The sequence below is a fragment of the Orbicella franksi genome, chromosome 3 (genome assembly GCF_964199315.1).
Source record: "Orbicella franksi chromosome 3, jaOrbFran1.1, whole genome shotgun sequence".
NCBI classification, from domain to species: Eukaryota; Metazoa; Cnidaria; class Anthozoa; order Scleractinia; family Merulinidae; genus Orbicella; species Orbicella franksi.
In genome coordinates, this window is record NC_138147.1 from 28077564 (window position 1) to 28097975 (window position 20412).

General features: G+C 39.4%; 1 protein-coding gene across 4 annotated transcripts in view; it reads left to right on the forward strand.

The window, feature by feature from the left end:
* The window catches only part of LOC145481784 (phosphatidylinositol 4,5-bisphosphate 3-kinase catalytic subunit beta isoform-like), a 45393-nt gene extending 25356 nt beyond the window's left edge, over positions 1-20037 (forward strand). For 2 of the 4 annotated variants that reach the window (XM_081460317.1, XM_081460318.1), the window contains 14 exons: positions 130-233; positions 366-450; positions 5304-5425; positions 6041-6080; positions 6260-6363; positions 9753-9852; positions 11097-11153; positions 11338-11456; positions 11978-12087; positions 13866-13944; positions 14518-14685; positions 15088-15205; positions 15765-15910; positions 17034-20037. In XM_081460317.1, the coding sequence (XP_081316443.1) occupies positions 130-233; positions 366-450; positions 5304-5425; positions 6041-6080; positions 6260-6363; positions 9753-9852; positions 11097-11153; positions 11338-11456; positions 11978-12087; positions 13866-13944; positions 14518-14685; positions 15088-15205; positions 15765-15910; positions 17034-17301 (1620 nt within the window). In that variant the 3' untranslated portion in view covers positions 17302-20037. The remainder of the gene's footprint in view (positions 1-129; positions 234-365; positions 451-5303; positions 5426-6040; positions 6081-6259; positions 6364-9752; positions 9853-11096; positions 11154-11337; positions 11457-11977; positions 12088-13865; positions 13945-14517; positions 14686-15087; positions 15206-15764; positions 15911-17033) is intronic. The other 2 variants (XR_014048685.1, XR_014048686.1) reach the window with 2 other exon arrangements.
* Positions 20038-20412: the final 375 nt, after the last annotated feature.

Genomic DNA, 20412 nt, shown 5'->3' on the forward strand with positions numbered 1-20412 from the left:
GGTTAGATAAATCAGTCAAGTGCTACCTTGTGCTAGTACTCCAAAGACAGACAGTGACTACAGAGCGCTGCAAGTTACGGCACATAGAATAAAATATTCAACAAATCTATTGTCAATTTACTGCAATAGGGAGGAGCAGATGAAACATTGATTGAGCAACTAAGGCAGATTGTAAACCGTGAACCCTTGGCCCCAATCTTTGAACAAGAAAAGGAGCTTGTTTGGGAGATGAGGTTTGTCTTCTTGATCTTCAGTGATCTCTGCCTGGTTAATTTTAATCTCGTCAGCTTTACAATGTATCTTATGCTCTAACATCTGCTATTGTTGTGTGGTTCCAAAACTAACAGTAGGTATCATTCTTGCAGAATTGACTGTCGAGAACATTTTCCGCATGCTCTAGCAAAACTGTTGTGTTGTGTGAAGTGGAACAGCAATAAAGATGTTGCTTTGGTATGTATTAGTAAACATGTATATTGTATCAAGCTTTCATTTAAGCGTCCAAATCCCAGGGATGTAGCTATGGCGGGGGAATTTCGCAGAACACTGAACACGAAATGCAGAATGCCAAACTCCAAATACATGTTTTGTTTTGGGTTAGTTGCACTGATGTTTGCTTGCGGTTAGCATTTATTTGTTTTAAAGGACAGCATTGTCGATGCTGTATTTGGCCCGTTTCAACAAATAAAAGGTACTGTAGCCCTAAGCAAACACAAGTGAAACTAACGGGGCAAAAACAGTGCATTTGGCATTTGCCATTTGGCATTAGGCATTCAGTGTTGTGCAAATTACCCCTGCCGATGTAACTAGGAAGAAAACTAACTATCGTAAGTAGGCTTAGTAAGCTCAGCTTGCTTTCGTGATGAGTGCAACTTTAAAATTACCCTGACAAGCCCTGCAGCGCGTGCACTTTCAAGTCCGAGTATTCAATTGTCAACAAATCGTGGCAAAGATTTCTTTCGTTATCTTTGATATTTTCAGTGGTAAAAAACGAATTGAATGTGGTTTTTAGTGGTCTGTACTCTTATTGACAACGAGTATGTGTCATCACAGTGGTCAAAATTTGTTGTGGACTCACTCGGCTGGGCCTCGTGAGTCCACAACATCCACGCGTACTCGCTGTCGATAAGAGTACAGACCACGCTAAACCATATTCGATTTGTTAAACCCGTATGTCAAATTAAAGCTTATAGAGCTGGCTATCAAACTATACCAAACATTTAATTTTGAAAAAAAATGAATAGTTGAATTTTTCACGACCTTTTAACATGAGCATCCGAATCATCTTTTAGGTCCTTTTTGAAAGCTACTTGTAAGTGAAAGGGAATTTTTTTGTTTGCCCTCAAATTTTACTGTAGCTAGTTTGACATATTTACAACAAAAACATGTTTAATAAAGTGTATTATCGTTTGTCTCACGATGTAGTCACTTGAGTTATACTCTAATCACCCTGAAACGATTATAAAATATTTTGTAACTAATCTTAATAAACACAAACACAGCATCAGGGGCGGGCATTTCGTTTATTGATGCAGGATACAGCGAGCGTTACATCATCATAAAGAAAACACAGCAGTGAATAAACAGATAAATTAAAAAGCAAAGTTGAAAGAGATGCCTTCGAGTGGCTCTTGCATAACTTACAAATTCTTAAATAGCCTACTAGCCCCTAAGGGATTCACGCCTAAAATACTTCTACAGTTAACACGAACCATACATAGTGAACATACTCCAGTGTAATTAACGAAACGTTACAAAATATGTTTATACTCTAATCACCCTGAAACGATTATAAAATATTTTGTAACTAATCTTAATAAACACAAACACAGCATCAGGGGCGGGCATCTCGTTTATTGATGCCCGCCTTCGAAAATAAAGAAAGAGAACAAAGGAATCTAAGTGTGCAAACTTCAAGACACTGAAAGTAAAGATTCTAACTTATCGTAATACAGCCGCAGCTAGCCGTCCTTGGCTCGATCAGTCTTCCATCTGCCGTGACATAAAGAGTGTAGATTGCTGATGCCTGCTCCTTAGCGGCCCTTGTTCTTAAGCTATGTAGATCAAACAAGTGTATAAGATATCCTAGTTCCGCAAACGCATGCCAAGTCTAAAACTTTATTTTAGTACGAATTTTTCGAGAGCAAAATTGCTATATCTTTGAAGAAAATAAATTCATAAAATTAAAACTAAAAATTACATATAATAAACATCTGTTTTGCTCTCGCATGTATAAATTCTGACAAACGCAGCGCAAAAACTAACGTCACAACAACGAAGGCTAGCTAACTCGTTGCCGCGGAGAAAAGCCGATTAGGCAGTCACGCAAATTGCAGCTAATCGAAGATTAGAAGGATTAGCCATGGGGCCCGCAAACCTATTATATATCCTCAAAATCATCTCGGGAGTAACAGCGCCCCCCTTTTTATGGAAACAGGTTTTGCAAGCTCAATTTTAGCCGCCTCGAGAACACTTCTATCACAAGTCAAATCACAAATCGGAAAGCCATACCGATGGTGTGCCCAATTTATGCCATAACAGGCAGACTCAAGTGTGGAGTAGAGGGAACTCTGCTGCAGCAAAATACTCCAAATAAAGGGCAAATGACGTCTCATCAGACGGCAAACAGGCGACTTCCTCAAAGCGCAAAGACCATTCTCTAAATGTTTGAAAGTCACTTCTCAAATCATTAATTATTCATGAGCTGATGACCCAATCAGCTCGCATCAATTGGGTCAGGTGCATGTATGTTGATACCCAATGAACATACCGATCAACACACGGTAGATTAGTTCAAAAACTGATCAAGACACTGATCAAGAAACTTGAATTTTAATCAGTCTTAATTATAATTCTAAATACAGCATTTGTCCCGCTTAAATCATTGCTTACAACAACAATACAGCAACATATTATTCCTTCTTAGACATCGTTACATTAATTGTACAGTTTTTGAATTTTCCTTCCTGGAAAACAACATCCGTTAAAGATTGATCCTGTTTCTCTGTGGTAAAACATGTAGTTGTACTAACAACACTTGGACCTAGGATCTTTGAAACTTTAGACACATTTTCTTCTGTAGGCTTTTCGTACTGCAACAATGCATTAGAACGATGCCCCGACCTTTCGCGAATCAATTTTTCTTCAACCCCAGAATTGAACAGGGAGGAAACACAAGTAACGCGCAAACTGTGAGCGGTTTTGCGTTTAAAGCCTGCCGCGTCGCACATGTCAGGCAAAATCTTGTTCAAGCTGTTGATGCCTACGGGCACTTTATCGAATGCGAACCTAGTTTTTGATGGCTTAAAGTAAAATGCAATAACTTCCTATGCATGAGTCTCAACTAACCCTACATACAATCTGAATATCTCAACAAGGCACGGCTCGTGCTTTTCCCCAATAGAATGACAAACGTGCTTGACCACTCGCGGCACATACTTTAGATCACAAAGACCTCCATGATAAGTTTTAGAGGCATTTTCTTCAAACTTAATAAAATTTGGACCAATTTCAAAGTTGTTTACAACAATATTTCTGTGATCTCCCCCCCGCAACCCAAAAACTTTTCCGTTGTAGAAATAGATCGTGTTCAATAACGACTTAGCTGATGTAGTTCCCAGCAATTTCTTTTGCCAGAATACTGCTTCTTCTTGCTCGCTCACAAACTCCTTTTCCTCTTTCTTACACTTAATGTGAAGCCCTTCTCGAACGCCATTCTTCATCTCGGCATCTAAGCAACGTCGGAAAAGGACAAACCTTCAAAAAATAACACACAAAATTAAAGTCCTGAAACAGTGCATTTTAAATTACTAACCAATTCGGTCTAAAAGTTGTCAAGTACCTTTTGTCACCAGCGTCCAGAGGATTCAAAGCTTCTGATCCATTTTTCTCCTCCAAATAACGCTTGAGGGCACAAATGATACCATAAACACACTTCGGAGGGTATCTTTCACCGGACTTTTTAGCTACCTCCATCACAAATTTTGACAACCAATAGTTCAGCGACAGAGCGTCCATTCCAGCAATATCTACACTCACAGCGGTAACATTGTGTAAATCGTAGTCCTTGAAGAGACCGCCACAATCTAGTACCGGAACTTTAACCTCTCTCAACATCTGCCATTCGGCAAAAATGTTCACAGCCCACTTGTTTTTATACTTAGTTGAAACTGGAACAGCATCATTCACCAAAACATTTTCTTGAGAAGAGGTTTTTGGAACTCGAAAACGTTCTGATCTCCACTCGATCTCCATCACGCGGCATAATGTTAATTTATTAAAAATTCAACCTTTAAAACTTGCCCACATGGCCGCATATAAAAGATTCATTCATTTACCATATGAATAAAAAACAGACAATAGCCTATTGAGCACGCCTACTAATTACCTATTCTTCGAAAAAAATTCTCATGCTACTTTGAGAAGCCAGCTCAAAAACTCGTGCTTCGTTTTTCATCAGGGGTTCCAAACACCTCGAAACAATAAAAGCACTCCGCCTTCGGCGTCGTGCTTTCATCTGTTTCTCGGTGTTTGGAACCCCTGATGAAAAACTCGCACTCGTTTTTGATCTATTACTTGAAGCTCTGTTGTTGAAGGGGCCTTTGCTTTAGAGGGACGCAAGGGAAGACCTTCCGTTGACTTGCGAAGCCGTCTGGATCTCTTGAGTGGGCAACCTTTGAAGTAAACACACATCCACTTTGTAGACTTGAAAGATAACAAAAGAAATGTGAGAACAATTAGAAAAAACAAAAATGCAACAACACGCAGATCAGAACATAAGGAAGGCCCAGAGGCCTAAATCTTGCATTCAGCACACTATATACTGGCAGTCCTGCACAAAAACGGCATGGCTCAACGGCCTAAAACAGTGTAATCACCTAAGATCAACACGTGATAAACGGGCAGTCCCGCACAAAGTACATGGTCCAACGGCCTAAAACAGTGCAATCACCTAAGATCAACACATGATAAACGGGTAGTCCCGCACAAACGATAATACACTTTATTACTGCATCTACCACGATGAATAACAACAACCTTTTCCTCGACAAAAACATGTTTGCAGACATGAGGGAAAAATCAAATAAGTGAGCCCTATTAAGCAAAAAACAATTAATTCGCTTTCACTTGCAGCTTTCAAAAGGTTATTGGGATGCTCACATTTAGAGCTTGTAAAAACTTAGACAATTCATTTTATTTCAAAATTTTTGGTATAGTTTGATAAGAAGATCATCATAAAATATAATTTATGTGTACTGTAAAATACCAGAAAGAATTTATAATTATTTAATATATAATGTTTTCAGATGCAGATTCTTCTTCAAACTTGGCCCAGGCTGGACCCAGAGCAGGCTTTAGAACTGTTGGATTTCACGTATGCTGACCAGGAAGTGAGGAAGATTGCTGTGCAGTGCATTGAAAAAATGAGGTGGGTATTTTGTTGAATTATGTTGGATAACTTTACTATCCTGTGGTGATCTAACAATGACGGAGTTGCTACATGTAGCTGGTGTTATTGTTTGTGGTATGTCATTGCACATGTACATGTAATTACATGTGCATGGTATTTGGGATGAAATAAGAATTATGAGTTAAGTTTTTTTATTGCATGGATCATTCTGTAATAACTTAGAATGTTGATTGGTTACTTATAGTCTTACGCATCTAAGTGGCGTTACAGAAAGGGGAAAATCTTTTTTTAGTTTGTCTACACAGCTTTTTAGGTTAAGGCCACATGCAGTTGCCCTGTCAAATCTTATATCTTTGCCACACCCTCAGGGGCTTCATTAATGTTTTCAGCAAGAGGGCAACCGGTTTTCACAAAGCAAAACTTTTTGAACTGAACTTCATTATAAGAAAAATTTTCCTCTAGATGGTCAAACCAAGCGGGCAAACTCATTCTCACAGCTGGTCAATTTGCCCGGTACCTGGTCTGTAATGAAACCCCTGCGAACACACTTGAACAGTTATTGGTACTGTCCATGTACGTGTATGCATTTAGTTATGGGCTTAAGACTTTGTTGCCTCAAATTTCTCTTTGCAGTGACAGGGAAATTTCACAGTATCTTCTTCAGCTAATCCAGGTAAACAAGTTTCTTGTTAGATTCTCTTGATCCCAGTGATGGAATTTTTGACATTTTTCACTCAACGGTGAACGCACATTTGTACCTTGCCAAGTGGACAGATATGAGGGTTACACTGGTTATTGTGCGTCTCAAGAGGGAACCCTTGATGTTCACATTTGTTGTTGTCCTTTCTGCAGGTTCTAAAGTATGAATCATACCTGGATAATGACTTGGCGGAGTTTTTACTCAGAAGAGCTCTTAAGAATCAGCACTTTGGGCATCAGTTGTTTTGGTTTCTCAGGTAAAATGAACTCTTCACCTTTATTTACAATGTACAATGTACACTGTACATACATGTACATAATAATTATTGTATACTTACAAAACAGACCTAAGAAAATATGCACGCTGATTGGTTCTTAATTGTGTTTCTATTATAGTGCACCTAACCCCAAAATTTTTTTTCGCTAAAACGAATCTACTTGTTATTTGTAATAGTTCTGCGAAAAAATTTTTGGATTCCGTTAAATCCTCGATTTTCTGTGCCTCGACGAAATCTCGAAAATAGCTCCAAAACACGGCCATTTTGTTTCACGACCGAGTTTGAGGAGAATGGGTCCAACGGCTCTTGTGGCGTCTACCCAGGAAGGTTGGATATCTCACGTCCTCTCATTTCCTTCAGGATGGTGCAATACACATTCGAAAAGTGCGCAGAAACGCCTTCCAGAGGTGCTATCGGTTGTTGCAGCAATATTCCAGATTTAAAGAAAGATATACTGTACAATTTACTGACGATAATCGGCTATTGGTGCAATAAAGAGGTAAACGATGGTTGATTTTGTCGAACCGAAACAAGCGTACTGAATTTGTGAGAACCATTGAAGAACTCTCACTGGAATTTGTTCCGCAGACTTTCGAACGCTATTTTCATAAATTTTCTGCTTAAAGCTAACCAGCAATTTGTAGAAATAGTACCGACAACCTATATCCTCCAATCCCGCAGTATTTATAACATAACCGGCAAAGTTGTGTGATCCGATCATGATCAAGAAGCGTTATACTGATATGTAAATAGATCGCAACTGTACGCCGCTAACCAACACTTATTTCTTTTTCGATTTAGATGAAATTCGAAGATTAATCCTTTAGAATTACATGATAACAAAATTGTTAGACTCACAGAGTTTTTCGAAGGTTTGGAAATCAGCAATGCGACAAAGATTTTGTGCAATAGCGTCGAAAATATGACCGCGTAACATTATCTGCGGACCGCTTAGGGAACGCATCTTTTTCGCTTATCCGACGAATTTCACTGCAAACTTTCAGAACAATTTACACTGGTTATTTGGAGCTACGACTTAAAACGTGTGACAATGTGAAATCGGTAATTGTATGAAATGTTTCCTTCCGCCTTGCTTCCCGCAGCTTCAAAAATACAGGTCCAAACGATACGATTTTCAATCGATCGAAGCCAATGTTTTGGAGGTCATCAAGTCTCGGAAACTGCAACACTTACGTCGCTCTTATAAACATGAAGCATTCAACTGAAAGTAAAACACAAACTGGATTTAACAGAACAATCACACCCGTGACAAAATACATTCTCGCTAAGGACAAATGTAAACGGGCTATAAACGCGCGTGGGAATCTTATGTTTAGTTGACGAAATTACCATCCTAAGCAGTCCTTGAGTTTTCTTTCCTGCTTTTCGTTTGCCTACTCCTTCACTTCGTATCTAGCTTTCCATTCCTAATATACAAGCAGCTCGTCCGCAAAGAAGTCTTCCCCTTCGTCGCCTGAAATATTGTAAATTGCTCTCAAAGCTCTAAGCAGTGAGTTCACAGTTGTCGAACGTGCTCGATCGAAGTTTATTTCGGAGTCTTCTGAATGGAAACTTAACTCTGACTCCAGTGACGAAAAAGAAATGATTCTGAGACAAAACTTGGACTTTTTAGTCCCAAAATACATCGGAACAATTAGTTTTGTGTTCCATTTTCTCTAGCAAATACAGAGAGCTGACTGAGGCGCCATTGTGTTTGGTTCCTGGGTAGACGTCATCAGGTACCGCCGCCCCAGACTCCCTAAAACGCGGTCGTGAAACACTTCAAGCGCGACTTTGAAAGTGTATAGAAAATCGAGGATTCAACCAAATTCAAAAATTTCTTCGCCCAAATGCTTCAAATAAAGTCTAGGTTCGTTTTAGCGAAAAAAAAAAAATTTGGGGTTAGGTGCACTTTAAGCAATTAGATTATTCGCTCTCGATTTCTATCGTGTGGTAGTTGACGAGGGCGCGGCCCAAGTCAACTATCACGCACAGAAATCGAGAAAGAATAATCTAATTGTTTTAGTATAAATCTACTAGTTGTTCAAAACTTTACCTAGATCCCCTTCACAGACACTTCGAAAACGCCAAGAAGCAGCCGTCATTTTGTTAACAAGCGCACACTGCCACGCTACTCACTATCTATCACAGAATAGATAGTGAGTAGCGCAGCCAATCAGAGAACGGCATTCGTGATAGAACGCTAGTAGTTTTATACTAAAACTCGATAGAAACACAGTACTAGCACAAGCTGTTGACATAATGATGGCATGAGCGAAGAGAATTAACATTTTGATTTTAAAGTAAACAAGCTGTTTTCCTTTTTTGACGCGGTGTTTTCTGAAAGAAATTTAGAAAACAGCCCTAAGGAAATACGCGCGCTGATTGGTTAAAAATCGTGTTTCTATAACTCGATGGAAACACAGAACTAGCACGAGCTGTTGACGTATCCATGGCGCAAGCGAAGAGAATTTACATTTTGATGATCAAAGTAGACAAGCTGTTTTTATTTTTTTCGTCCCGGTGTTTTCTAAAAGAAATAGAAAACATGTTCTCCATGTTTCAATTGAGTTATAGAAACACTTGTGAAAGTTTGGGAGAACTCGAAAAAGCTGTGGAAACTCTCACCTGCTGCGGCTCGTGTTCCCACAGCATTTCTCGTCCTCCCAAACTTCCACTCGTGTTTCTATAACTCGGTAGAAACATGGTACATGTTTTCTATTTCTTAAATAAAACTTGTTCTCTGTGTTTCTATCGAGTTATAGAAACACTCGTGAAAGTTTGGGAGAACTTGAAAAAGCTACGGAAACACTTGCCTGCGGCTGGTGTTCCCACAGCATTTCTCGTTCTCCCAAACCTCCACTTGTGTTTCTATAGCTCGATAGAAACGTCGTACACGTTTTCTATTTCTTAAATAAAGTGTACTTTGCTTTCCTGTACATTGCTTTCCTGAATTTGTATTTTTGTATTTTTTAGAGGGCCACAAGATCATCAGTAGTGTTAGTTACTGTTACATGTCACCCTCATAAAATAAAGTCTCTTACTTACTTACTAACACATTCATCCACATGTCAGTCTCTATTTTAATATCTGAGTGTTTTTAGTTATATCTCTACAACTTTTCTGCCTGCAAGCAGAAGTTACATTGCGGTGGGTGAATTCTCCTTATTGAAATAACCAATTATATTGTACACGATTATTTTGTCTTGTAAGGAGAATTTGGTTGAAATCATTACGGTACCTTTATTCAGAGGTAGCCAGGCACTTGATTTTTGTGACCTGGCTGTACTAATAATTGATTGCATCTAAATGGAGAAGTTACTCAGTACTTACCTGTATAGCTGCTGTTATTTGAATTTGTCCATCAGAGCTGAAATGGATAACCCAGAAGCATCAGTAAGGTTTGGTCTGATGTTAGAGGCTTATTGTCGCGGTGCGCCGTCACACGTGAAAAGTCTGCAGCGCCAGGTTAGTATTGGTTTTGTGTGAACACTCCGATCAGACAATTAGCCTACAGTTTATACATTATTCATGTAGGATTCCACCTCCGAGAATTATCGGAGTCAAAGTTTTTGAAAAGGGGTTGCTTCTAAAATGCTTGGTATGTACATGTATCAGACGGGGTGTAATGTACCTGATGCATAGGGATGCATACATGTACATGTATGCACTGAAATTAAGTTACAGTATTATTGAAAATTAGTGTCAAGGGTGACACCAAATGAAGTAATCAGGTACGTTAATTGTAATGTTTTATTGATCAGATGTTTTGGAGTCATTTTAGATACATGTACTTTGCATGTACATGTACGTGGACATGCACAGCCGCGCAATGATAAGATCATCTGTCTGGATGAATTAACATGTTGACCATTTAATGTGGAATTTGCTACTTCCGTCCTTGGGATAATACGTGGAATAATAGGAATATTTGAATGCTAACAAGTAGTGGTCCTTCTCTCTGAGTAGAATTGCTGAGTAGAAGTGAAATCAAGCTTCATGACACAGATCTCTCTGACTTTAACTCACTGAGCACGTGTACGGTAGTTCAGGGTTGTCGCTGAGCACCACGTGGCGGTGAAATTCGCTGGCAGGGAGAGAGTTGATCGCCAGCTGGAGTTTGACGAGCGATCACTCAGTAAAGAACAACGAACGGTTTTAAGGTTACGCTCGTACAATCATTTGATAACCGAACCATATCAAACCATCGAAATGAAAAGTTTGGAATAAATTCCCGGGTATCAGTTACACTATAACGAGTAACGTAACTGAAACAAAATCTTGTTTTGAGCACTTGTTTAGCGCATTCTTTTTCTGTATTCTCCGTCCGCCATCTTGTAAACACGAAGCTTGGTACCCTACATTCAAGGCGTTGCGAAAGATTGGGGACGGAAATTTTGTTCCAGGTCTCTCGCAAAAAATAGTGACCAGCTCAGTGACAATCTTAGCCGAGAAAATATTTCCTTAGCTAGAACCCTGGTAGTTAGTTCTTTGTCCCCTTGGAAGGGGAAGATGGGCCACTGAGGTGGCACAGATCACAACCTTTTTATAAGGGCAAGCGAGACAAAGAAAGTTAAGATAAAAAAACGGATTAACATTAAGTATTCCAAGGCATTTGTTATGAATCATATGCGACAAAGAAATAAATATAAATTACAGTAGGAAACTATACACAAAATAGGCAATTTACTTCATAACTTTTCATTTTGTAGGCCCATGCTCTTAACAACTTGAAGGCTGTTACCGAGTCGCTACAGCTTATACACAGGGTATTGAAAATTAATGAGTTTTTTGTATCAATCATAAGTTGGTGTTTACATTAAAACAAGAAAGCATTAAAGCTAGGAAAAGTTAAACCTTTGCTATGCAAGATATTTTATTTTGTGTATCGTCTGGTGGTGAAAGTTGAAAGTACTGCAGCAACAAATAGATAAAAATTTCTCTGTGTTTCAGGAAAAAAAGGAAAAAGGTTTAGCAACAATGAAGGAACTTCTTCGTCAGAAAACTTACCAGGGAGCGCTATCTAAAGTCAGCTCTCCCCTTGATCCAAGTTACAAGCTGCGACATTTGAAGTAAGACATTCTGCCCTGACTTGTTCAACACATGTTGGTGATTTCTTAGTTGTGACAAGTGTAAATGAAAGAATTAAGAACCGCTAATAGAGTGCTCATTGCGGAAAGCAAGTAGCCAGCATAGTTGTGTTTGTAATTAAAGCAATTGCAACAATGCTTGAAAGGTACACTGTAACTTCATGGCTTCAGGAAAAAAGAACCCATGACTGTTGTGTCACTAGTGCTTAAATAATGCTCCATCAAAGTTCTGATTTCCAAAGCCACTGTAAGCAGCCTGGCATACACTCTGTAGTACAGGGGGGTATACATGTATGTGGCTACCGTAGGGCAAGACGGAAATATACGACCTGTCTTAAAACACCGTTCCCCCCCCCCTCCCCGCCCAGATATTAGCCAGATTTGACTCACTCTTTCTCTGCCTCCGCCTTCCCCTTGTCCCCTCCCCCCCTACCTTGAGCTCTTGATAAACTAGTTTAATGTTTTCTGTGACTGGGTAATTTCTTTCTTGCTTTTTCTCTTAGTGTTGAACAGTGCAAGTTTATGGATTCCAAAATGCGGCCTCTGTACTTGGTGTTTGAAAATTTGGATGAGTTGGGAGACCTGGTGCGCATTATCTTCAAGAATGGCGATGGTGAGTGTGGATTATATATTACTTCTAATTCTCACCTGAAATTCTTCAACGTGAAGTCAATATAGAAATTTTCCCTAGTGATCTTCATAGGTTTCTCATGGTCTTAGTTGGGAGAATTTTATATTTCATCAATCCATTTTGATTGTCCTTTTTGTTCATGCGTTATGTGATATTTTAATCAAAACCAGAGGGTTATTCTGTTTTGCTCCTTGTAGTTCATTGAAATGTAAGCAAATTCCTTCCAAGATTAGCCTCCTACACAGTTGTTCCTGCAGATGTAGCTCGTCACCCATTCCTCCCCAGCGAACATGGAGTAGTTTCCTTGTCAGCCATGCTTGTCAAGCAACTCTTCACCTGGCATGAAATCCAATTAATACCTGTGAAGGAGACATCCGTGTGTCACAGTTCATTGGGACACTTATTCCGGGGGCTCAGAACATGTTCTATTGTTGGCACCTCTGCCTTACAGCTCCATACACTTACTTGTACCCCAATGTTGAATGAAATGTATTCTGTTGTCCCTCTCAGGGTCCGAAATTGCGCTTTCCTGGTCGCCAATGCCACTAAAAATTTTGCACTGGCGACCAGAATTTCACAACTGGTCGCCAGCGGGCGATTAACTATTTCATGCCACGATAATTATACAAACAATAACTTTGATTTTCAGCCAAATCGATTAAAATAAAATTCAAAGCCGCCCGCCAATTGGTCACGTTTTACCTTTCCGCCGCTTTTGAAGTATAAAACCGATTTTCCTGTTATTATAAATCTACCACAACGTTTCACAGTCACGATCAGTGTGAAGCCTCGCCGTCATGTTTCTTCAGCGGTTTCCCGTAACATACGTATTGCGGGCGCAAGAGGCCGTGCGTTCTTTGGTAATGAATATTTATCCAGTCGATGTGGTGTCCAAAGATGTTCTGAAATCTTTCCGTAATTAATTTATTACAAAGTGGAGACGTAACATCCGCGGAGAGATTAGTTGAAGATTTAAATACTCTCTAGGCGTCTGCCAAAGTGGTCAAAAGATTTCAGCACTGGTTTGATTCCTGATGACATCCTTTGCAAATATTTTGCCGGCAAGAACGGAAAAATGTGCCGAGATGGACGGGGAAGGAAACCATCCAATCAAAAAGTCGTCAGCTAAACGCAAGTTTCTACCCCCGATGGAAAGACGAATTTTCAGGGGTAGTCTTGACAGAACGCGAAAGGAAAGATCGTTTTGAGCATGGAGCAAAGAACCAAACGCCAGTTTTTCAGTCGGGTACATTTCTTCTCCAAAAGGAGACAAGAAAAGGTATAAAGTTGACTTGAAACATTTGGCAGTCACACGAAACCGCGTATGATGGCCAGCATTCGATTCGTTCGTCGTGGTTTTTCAGTGGTAGGTGTATAAATAATCAGCGTGTTTGTATGTAATCTTATTCGTTAGCGGAAAAATCGACATTGAGGCCCCAAACGCGTTCTCTTCGTTCTGATTCTTAAAAGAAAAATTGGCGACCAGAATTTTCCATCTGGCTACCAAAAATTTTGGTTTGTGTTTCGCTGCGAAGGAAAAATTTTATTCACACTTTTTGGCGACCAAATTTTTCCCTATGGCGACTGAAAAAAAAATTTCAGTCGCCAGTTGGCGCTTGCCTAAAAAAGTTAATTTCGGACCCTGGCCTCTGAAAGCAGTGAATGGATAAATGGCAAAAATGACCTTCCAAATTATTGTGGATTTAACACTTACTTGTAAACGGGATCTGAAAGAAGCTCTGTTTGGTCATGTCACCCAGATCTTCGTCAGGACATGCTAACGTTACAACTGTTTAAGATTATGGACAGGATTTGGCAAAATGAAGGCCTGGATTTAGGGTAAGTTCTGTGGCACTCTTTGGCATTCCACGCAGGAGGGAGTAGAAAAATTCCTGATCGCTTCATGCTGCAGAAATCAGAGTTTATACCCATTTTTGACATCCTACACTGTAATTGGCTGCTAACTGGATTGAAACAAATGTTTTAATCTTAAACGTATCCATTTTTTGTGGGAAGCAGGATGGCTGAACTGTCAGAGCGCTGGACTCCGGATTGAGTGGTCTGGGTTCGAGCCCTGGCTTGTGACCTTAGGCAAGGTTTTCTACTCCAATTGTAATGCCTTTCACCATCCAGATGTATAAACGGGTACCAGGAGAATTGATGTTGTTATAGCGGTATTGATGGACTAACATCCTATCCAGGGTGGTGGGGGTGGAGTGGGGGAGGGGGAGAAATAAGCCTAGTCGCTTCATCCTACGGAAACCACAATAGCCCATTTCCGAATTACCTTTAGCCTCAAGCACCAAGACTCGCTTTGACAAAGAAGCTAGTAATTCGGAAATGGCATTTGAAGCGCCGACCTGATTGGTCACTCAAAAGTAAGCTTAACTACTTTAATCCTTTGTCTTCCAGAATGATCCCGTATGGTTGTTTGTCCACTGGCAGTTCTATCGGGATGATTGAGGTCGTCCATGATGCGGAGACTATAGCCAAGATACAGAAAACTAAAGGTGTTACTGCAACCTTCGCTAAAAACTGTATTTGGGATTGGCTAAAGGAATACCATGCTACTGAAGAGAGGTGTGTATTGCAGTGTTTGCACTGAGTTCAGAAATCCTGAAAGAAAATTTCTGGAAAGCGCGTGATTAGATTTCCAGGCATGGAAAAATCTCAGATGAAATTTATCCGTGAATCATCATTGGATCGCATTTTGAGTTATTCTCCACACTGGGATAAGGTAATTCAATCGAATATGAAGGTAACTTCATGCTTTGGAGAAATTGTCTTCCAAACACTCCCAAAATTTTTATATATATATTTTGAAGTCTTGATGATTGAAATGCACTAGTTATCACTGCTCCTTAGGCTTTGGCTCGCGTACCATGTTTTATTTTTCTTTTGTGTTTGTTTTTTGTTTGTTTTTGTGTGTGTTTGTTCAAGCCTGAATTGTAACTATTACTTCTGTTTATGTTTCCTCTGTAGTTTAATCGAGGCTGTTCGTCGTTTCACGCTTTCCTGTGCAGGGTACTGTGTGGCTACGTATGTCCTGGGGGTGGGTGACAGGCACAGTGACAACATTATGGTGAAGAAAACAGGACAGGTAGGTTCATTAGAATCACAAAACAGAAAAGACAACATTACCCCAGTAAGTATCTTTGATCTTTTACATTTTTTCCCCTCTGTCCTTTAATTTCTTGAGCACGACATTCTACTATTGCGGTGCCTCTCTTCTACTCAAGTGTATAAATGAGTACCGGTAAATATTGTGGGGACAGCTTGAAAAAATCCTGGGGATAATCTGCAATGGACTAGCATCCCTTGTAGGGGGGAGGGGGACAGGGGGGAACATAGTGGGGCTGAGAGCGGCACAACATGGCTGATTGCGGGAGACCTTTCACATACTAAGACAAGAGACGAAATACTCTAGCCATTTTATGCCACAGAAATCGATATGAACTCTGCCGATTGTGGGCCTTTTTGGCCGGAACACAGACTTTTGTAATTTTACCTGGAGGAGTGAAACGTCGTTCTTTGTTTCTCACTTTGTATTTTGAGAAACTGTTGTTGATACTTAACTACAGTGTGTCACTTTTAAAGGACAAACTGCACATTGATTATCAACAGTTCGATGTTTAGTCAGCAATTCGTTTTCTTTGCAGCTGTTCCACATCGATTTCAGTCACATCCTGGGGAACTTTATTAGCAACTTTGGAGTTCGGAGGGAAAGAGTGCCCTTTGTACTCACCGATCATTTTGTACACGTGATTTCTGAGGGCAAGGGAAAAGACACGGTGGAGTTTGAAAAGTAATCCTTCTATTCTCCTTTGTGCCATTATTTGGGTCCAAATATACATTACTTACAAAAACGTAAGGACATTTAACTTTCGGACACTTCTTATCGCATATCAAAACAATGTCGGACATTTTCCTGAAACGTAGCTAACGCGAATTTACGCCCACAAAATAAGAATGAGACTGAAACAAGATTGTGAAAATGAAAGTTTCACTGCAGTTTTATAACACAAAATAAATAACACATTCAAATTCTATCAAACCGTTACGTACCTCAAGCAGTCTCGACTACAGTTCGCTCCATAAAGGAAACTAAGATCTTTGGAGCCACTTAAAAGTTATTATACTGTAATGTAAATATTTTGGATGATTAAAAATTTGCGGGACGGTTTTATTTTCGGACACTTTTTTTTGTCCGAAATTAGATAGTCCGACATTTTTTGCAAGTAATGTACGGCGGCGTATAAGTTCAAGTACATGTATCTTGTTTTGAGCCATCTGAGTCTCTCTTGGGCAGAATTCCAGGCTCAGTTAAGTTTGTATCCCGTAAAGTAGTAGCAGCAGTTGCAGCTGGAAGAATAAGAGTTTGCATTTCTAAGAGAATTAGACTCTGGAACCTCCAGGCACATTAGAGCGAGTTTACACTCTAACACGCGTTACTTTATCCGAACATTTAACTGGGTTTTATAAAAAAGTTGTCTTAATTGCGGCCGATGCCATTAAGCACTTTTAAATGACTGGCTCCAAGGGAAAACACTTAGTTTTGTAACACTGAAGTCGAGGGGAAACAAAACTCACTGTTTCCCGTGTAGGGGCCAGTTTTTGGAGTGTTTTGGTATACCTCTCAACTCAAAAATAACATAAAACTGCGAAAGAATTATTTGCCTGACGCCGGCTGGCCAGCAAATTTGCTGCAGTTTCAAGGTGCACGACCAAATCGTGTGCGAGTCGAACGCTCGAGTTGTTGTTTCCCTTGGGAGTAAGTGAATTTTTTCGCCCTAGGGAGTTAGTGAGTTTTGTTTGCCCTAGGGAGTTAGCGAGTTTTGACCCGCGACAATTGTCACGTTCTCCTCCAATCGGAAAACGTATTGGAGTTGAGCGGTATACAATTATATTTATTTTACCCTTTGTTTTAGGTTTAGACAGCTCTGTGAAAGAGCCTTTCTGATACTTCGCCGCAAGGGACCTCTTCTGATCAACCTGTTTGTCATGATGTTGTCCGCTGGCCTCCCAGAGCTGCGGTCACTTGACGACATTGGTTACTTGAGAAAAACACTCGTGCTGTCTCTTACAGAAGAAGACGCCATCAAAGACTTCAAGAAGAAGTTCGACCATGCCATCAACAACAGCTTTTCAACGTCAATGAACTGGTTTGCGCACAATGTAAAAAGAGATAACCCTTAAAGGGTATCGCCCAAAAATTGCACTGGCTTTTAAGCCACGATTACTTCACTTCCTGCGAAATTTTGTTCGGTGTTGACCAAGAGGATCGAGGGCTCAAGCATCGTGACATTTAAGCTCATTGGCCGACAGCAGTCGTCAAGAAAGCGCGGGAAAACTCGCGGAGACCCGCTTTTGCATGATCTTGATTGGCTGGAGAGGAACGCAGCTCTTCATTGATTGGCTGGAAACTGAGCGTTAATATTCTAGAGAAAGAGTTACTTGACAAGTATCTTTCAATAAGCGCGTGTGTACGGGAAGGCAATTTTTTGTTGACTTTCTTAAGGTTTATTTGCTCACATGTCAGGCAAAACAGAGCTGGTCTTCCCTTGTTTCGTCTACTAAACCTTGATCGTGTTCTTTTGTGCTTTACTAAAGTTAATAGCGGACATTTGTTAATTTAGGAAAATTAGTTTGCAGCTGGAAGTAATCAGTCCGGAATATCCCGATAAATTAGGACATCTGTGATGTCACGAAACTCACGTTTCAACCAATGAGAATGCGTGTTTTGATTGGAGTGTTGTGTTTCACAACAAACCAAGAGATTCAAGATGGCGGACAAAGAGAGTCGCTAATACTTTCCAATGCCACGAATGCGGGCCTTCAGGAGGTATATATTTACCTCGAATTGAGTTAAATACTGTCCAAATTATAAAATAAAAGGAAAGTTTGTGTTCGCGTTCCATGTCACAGGCAATTCTGCCCAGATAACGATTATCCTCGGACCGAAGGAAGCACCGCAGAACGTAATGCGGGCCACGTTTGACGAGCTTCTATCATTCTTTGGAAAGAGATCGTACAATCGGTAATTATCTTTACTCTGCCTTTTTCTAAGCACAGAATGATCGATATGAGAATTGAGGCTTTCCTCTTACCTAGGGATTATCGGACCGAAATCGACAGCACGCGCGTGTTCTTATATGCCAGCAAAGATAAATTGTAGATGTCCAAAATGTTATACGCTTTGGCTAAATCGAGGAAATGAAATCTTGTTCTTTTATACAAAATAAACTAAGCTAGAAAAAATGTATCCAAAATTTTAGTGTTGTCAGATGCAGGGATAGTCAAAAATTCTGTTAATATATTCTTTGTAAATCTGAAATTCCTCCATTTTGGTATTTATTTCAAATATTTCTTGTATCTATTTGTTACTGTGCTAAAAGATATCATATCTGATTTCCACATTTAAATTATGAAAACTTACATATAATTGCTGACTTTCACAAGTTATTTACCCAAAAATATCAAAATATAATTCCTGGACAGGTTGACAAGGGAGCATTCACAATCCATCCACATGCCCCAAGGTTTTATTATATATTTATTTAAAGTATACAAAACAAATTCAGTCTTGAAAGTGAAATCCATTTTATTTTATTCACTCTTTAGGTACTCTCGACCTTGAATTTGCCTCTTAGCAGAATGCAGGACCTGAAACAAATCACAAGCACTTAGAAGATTATTACATTGCTTACAGATGTCAATATTATTACAAATGTATTTTTCGTTTTAACATATGAATTTATTTTGAATGTAGTTACCACATTAGTCTCACTAAATAAGAGATTGCCCTCAAGTGGTCTGATAACTCTTATGTTTTCTATTTTTTATTACATATTCTTAACCAAACTGATATGTTTCCTGTTCACAACCAATTAATATTTTGCATTGGTTTCACAATTAGTAATGTTCAACACTCGACACTACATTCTAAACTCTCGTACCTTTTTAGTCTTTGCCTTCATAAAAATTATTTTGCAAAAACATTACTTTCTGGTACATTCAAGCTTCATGGGGAGGTGAAAAGAATCATCATCTACCAGGAACAGCTGCAATGTGTATGGTTTTTAAAAAAATGCCCAAAAGAAAGAGTGCAATGCACCCTACAAACCTTAACTTACATGTTTGCATGGCCCTCAATGTCTGGTAAATGAGCACAAACAATCTCTCTACCCTTTGTGCCATTCCTTGGGATACTGATAGCATCCATTTACAGGGAATCACTGAAGTACCCCTGGCCTGTCTGTTTCGCTGCCACTTCTGTGCTGTAGGTGGTTTTCAACAGGCTGCTGGCTCTCCAGTGAGTTTACAAAATATCGACGTTGTTTACAACCGTGTAATTTGGCATGATGAAACTTTAACAACACTAGAACCAGCAAAAAATATACACAGCTCAATGAAAAATACGTGAATACTAGAAAATAACGCGTACACTTTACTAACCTTAATATTTGGCCACAAAATCGCGTCTACATCGTCGCTTGACACCAAAAAAACTCAATGATGAGAAGACAGTCAACGTTCTCCCACTACCAAAATGGCCGCTTATTCTCCTTCTCAACGTTTGGTCGGAAAAAGTCCTGGATAATGCTGGCCAGACTCTATGCGAGACTGGAAACAACATATTTTCTTTGTCCGCATAAAAGGTCCGCCATTTTCCCTGCTAACAATAGCTTCATGACGTCATGACTGTCCTAATTTATCGGGATATTCCGGACTGGTAAATAGTTCGATCTTACTGATGGACGTTTTTAGCATTGCAATTATTGTAAGATATGTATAGAACGAAGTGGGAAGTAGCTAGTCTTCGATAGTTACTTTTAATTTTTACTGGAGTAAAAAAAAAATATTTCAGCAATTTCTTTATGAATGAAAAATTCAAATATAGCACGTTTTTGGGACATTTTGCCTAGTATTACAGTGTAAGTATGAATTTTCCTGCAGCTTAAAGTTGCTTTTAGCATTGTTTGGGAAAAATCGAATACATCTAATTTTTAGGGAAATTTAGGTTACTAAACTTAGTGTCAAATTTTTTCACAATTGTAATTTTTGAAAAATTTGCTCGACCTCCTTTTAATTTAACAATTATTTCCCGAAGTGGGAAGTAGCTAGTCTTAGAAAGCTAACTTTTAATTTTTGCTGCATTAAAAAAATATATATTTCAGCAATTTCTTTTTGAATGAATCTTCAAATATAGCCAGTTTTAAGGACATTTTGCCTGGTATTACAGTGTAAGTATGAATTGTGCTGCAGCTTAAAGTTGCCTTAAGTATTTTTTGTGGAAAAAATCGAATA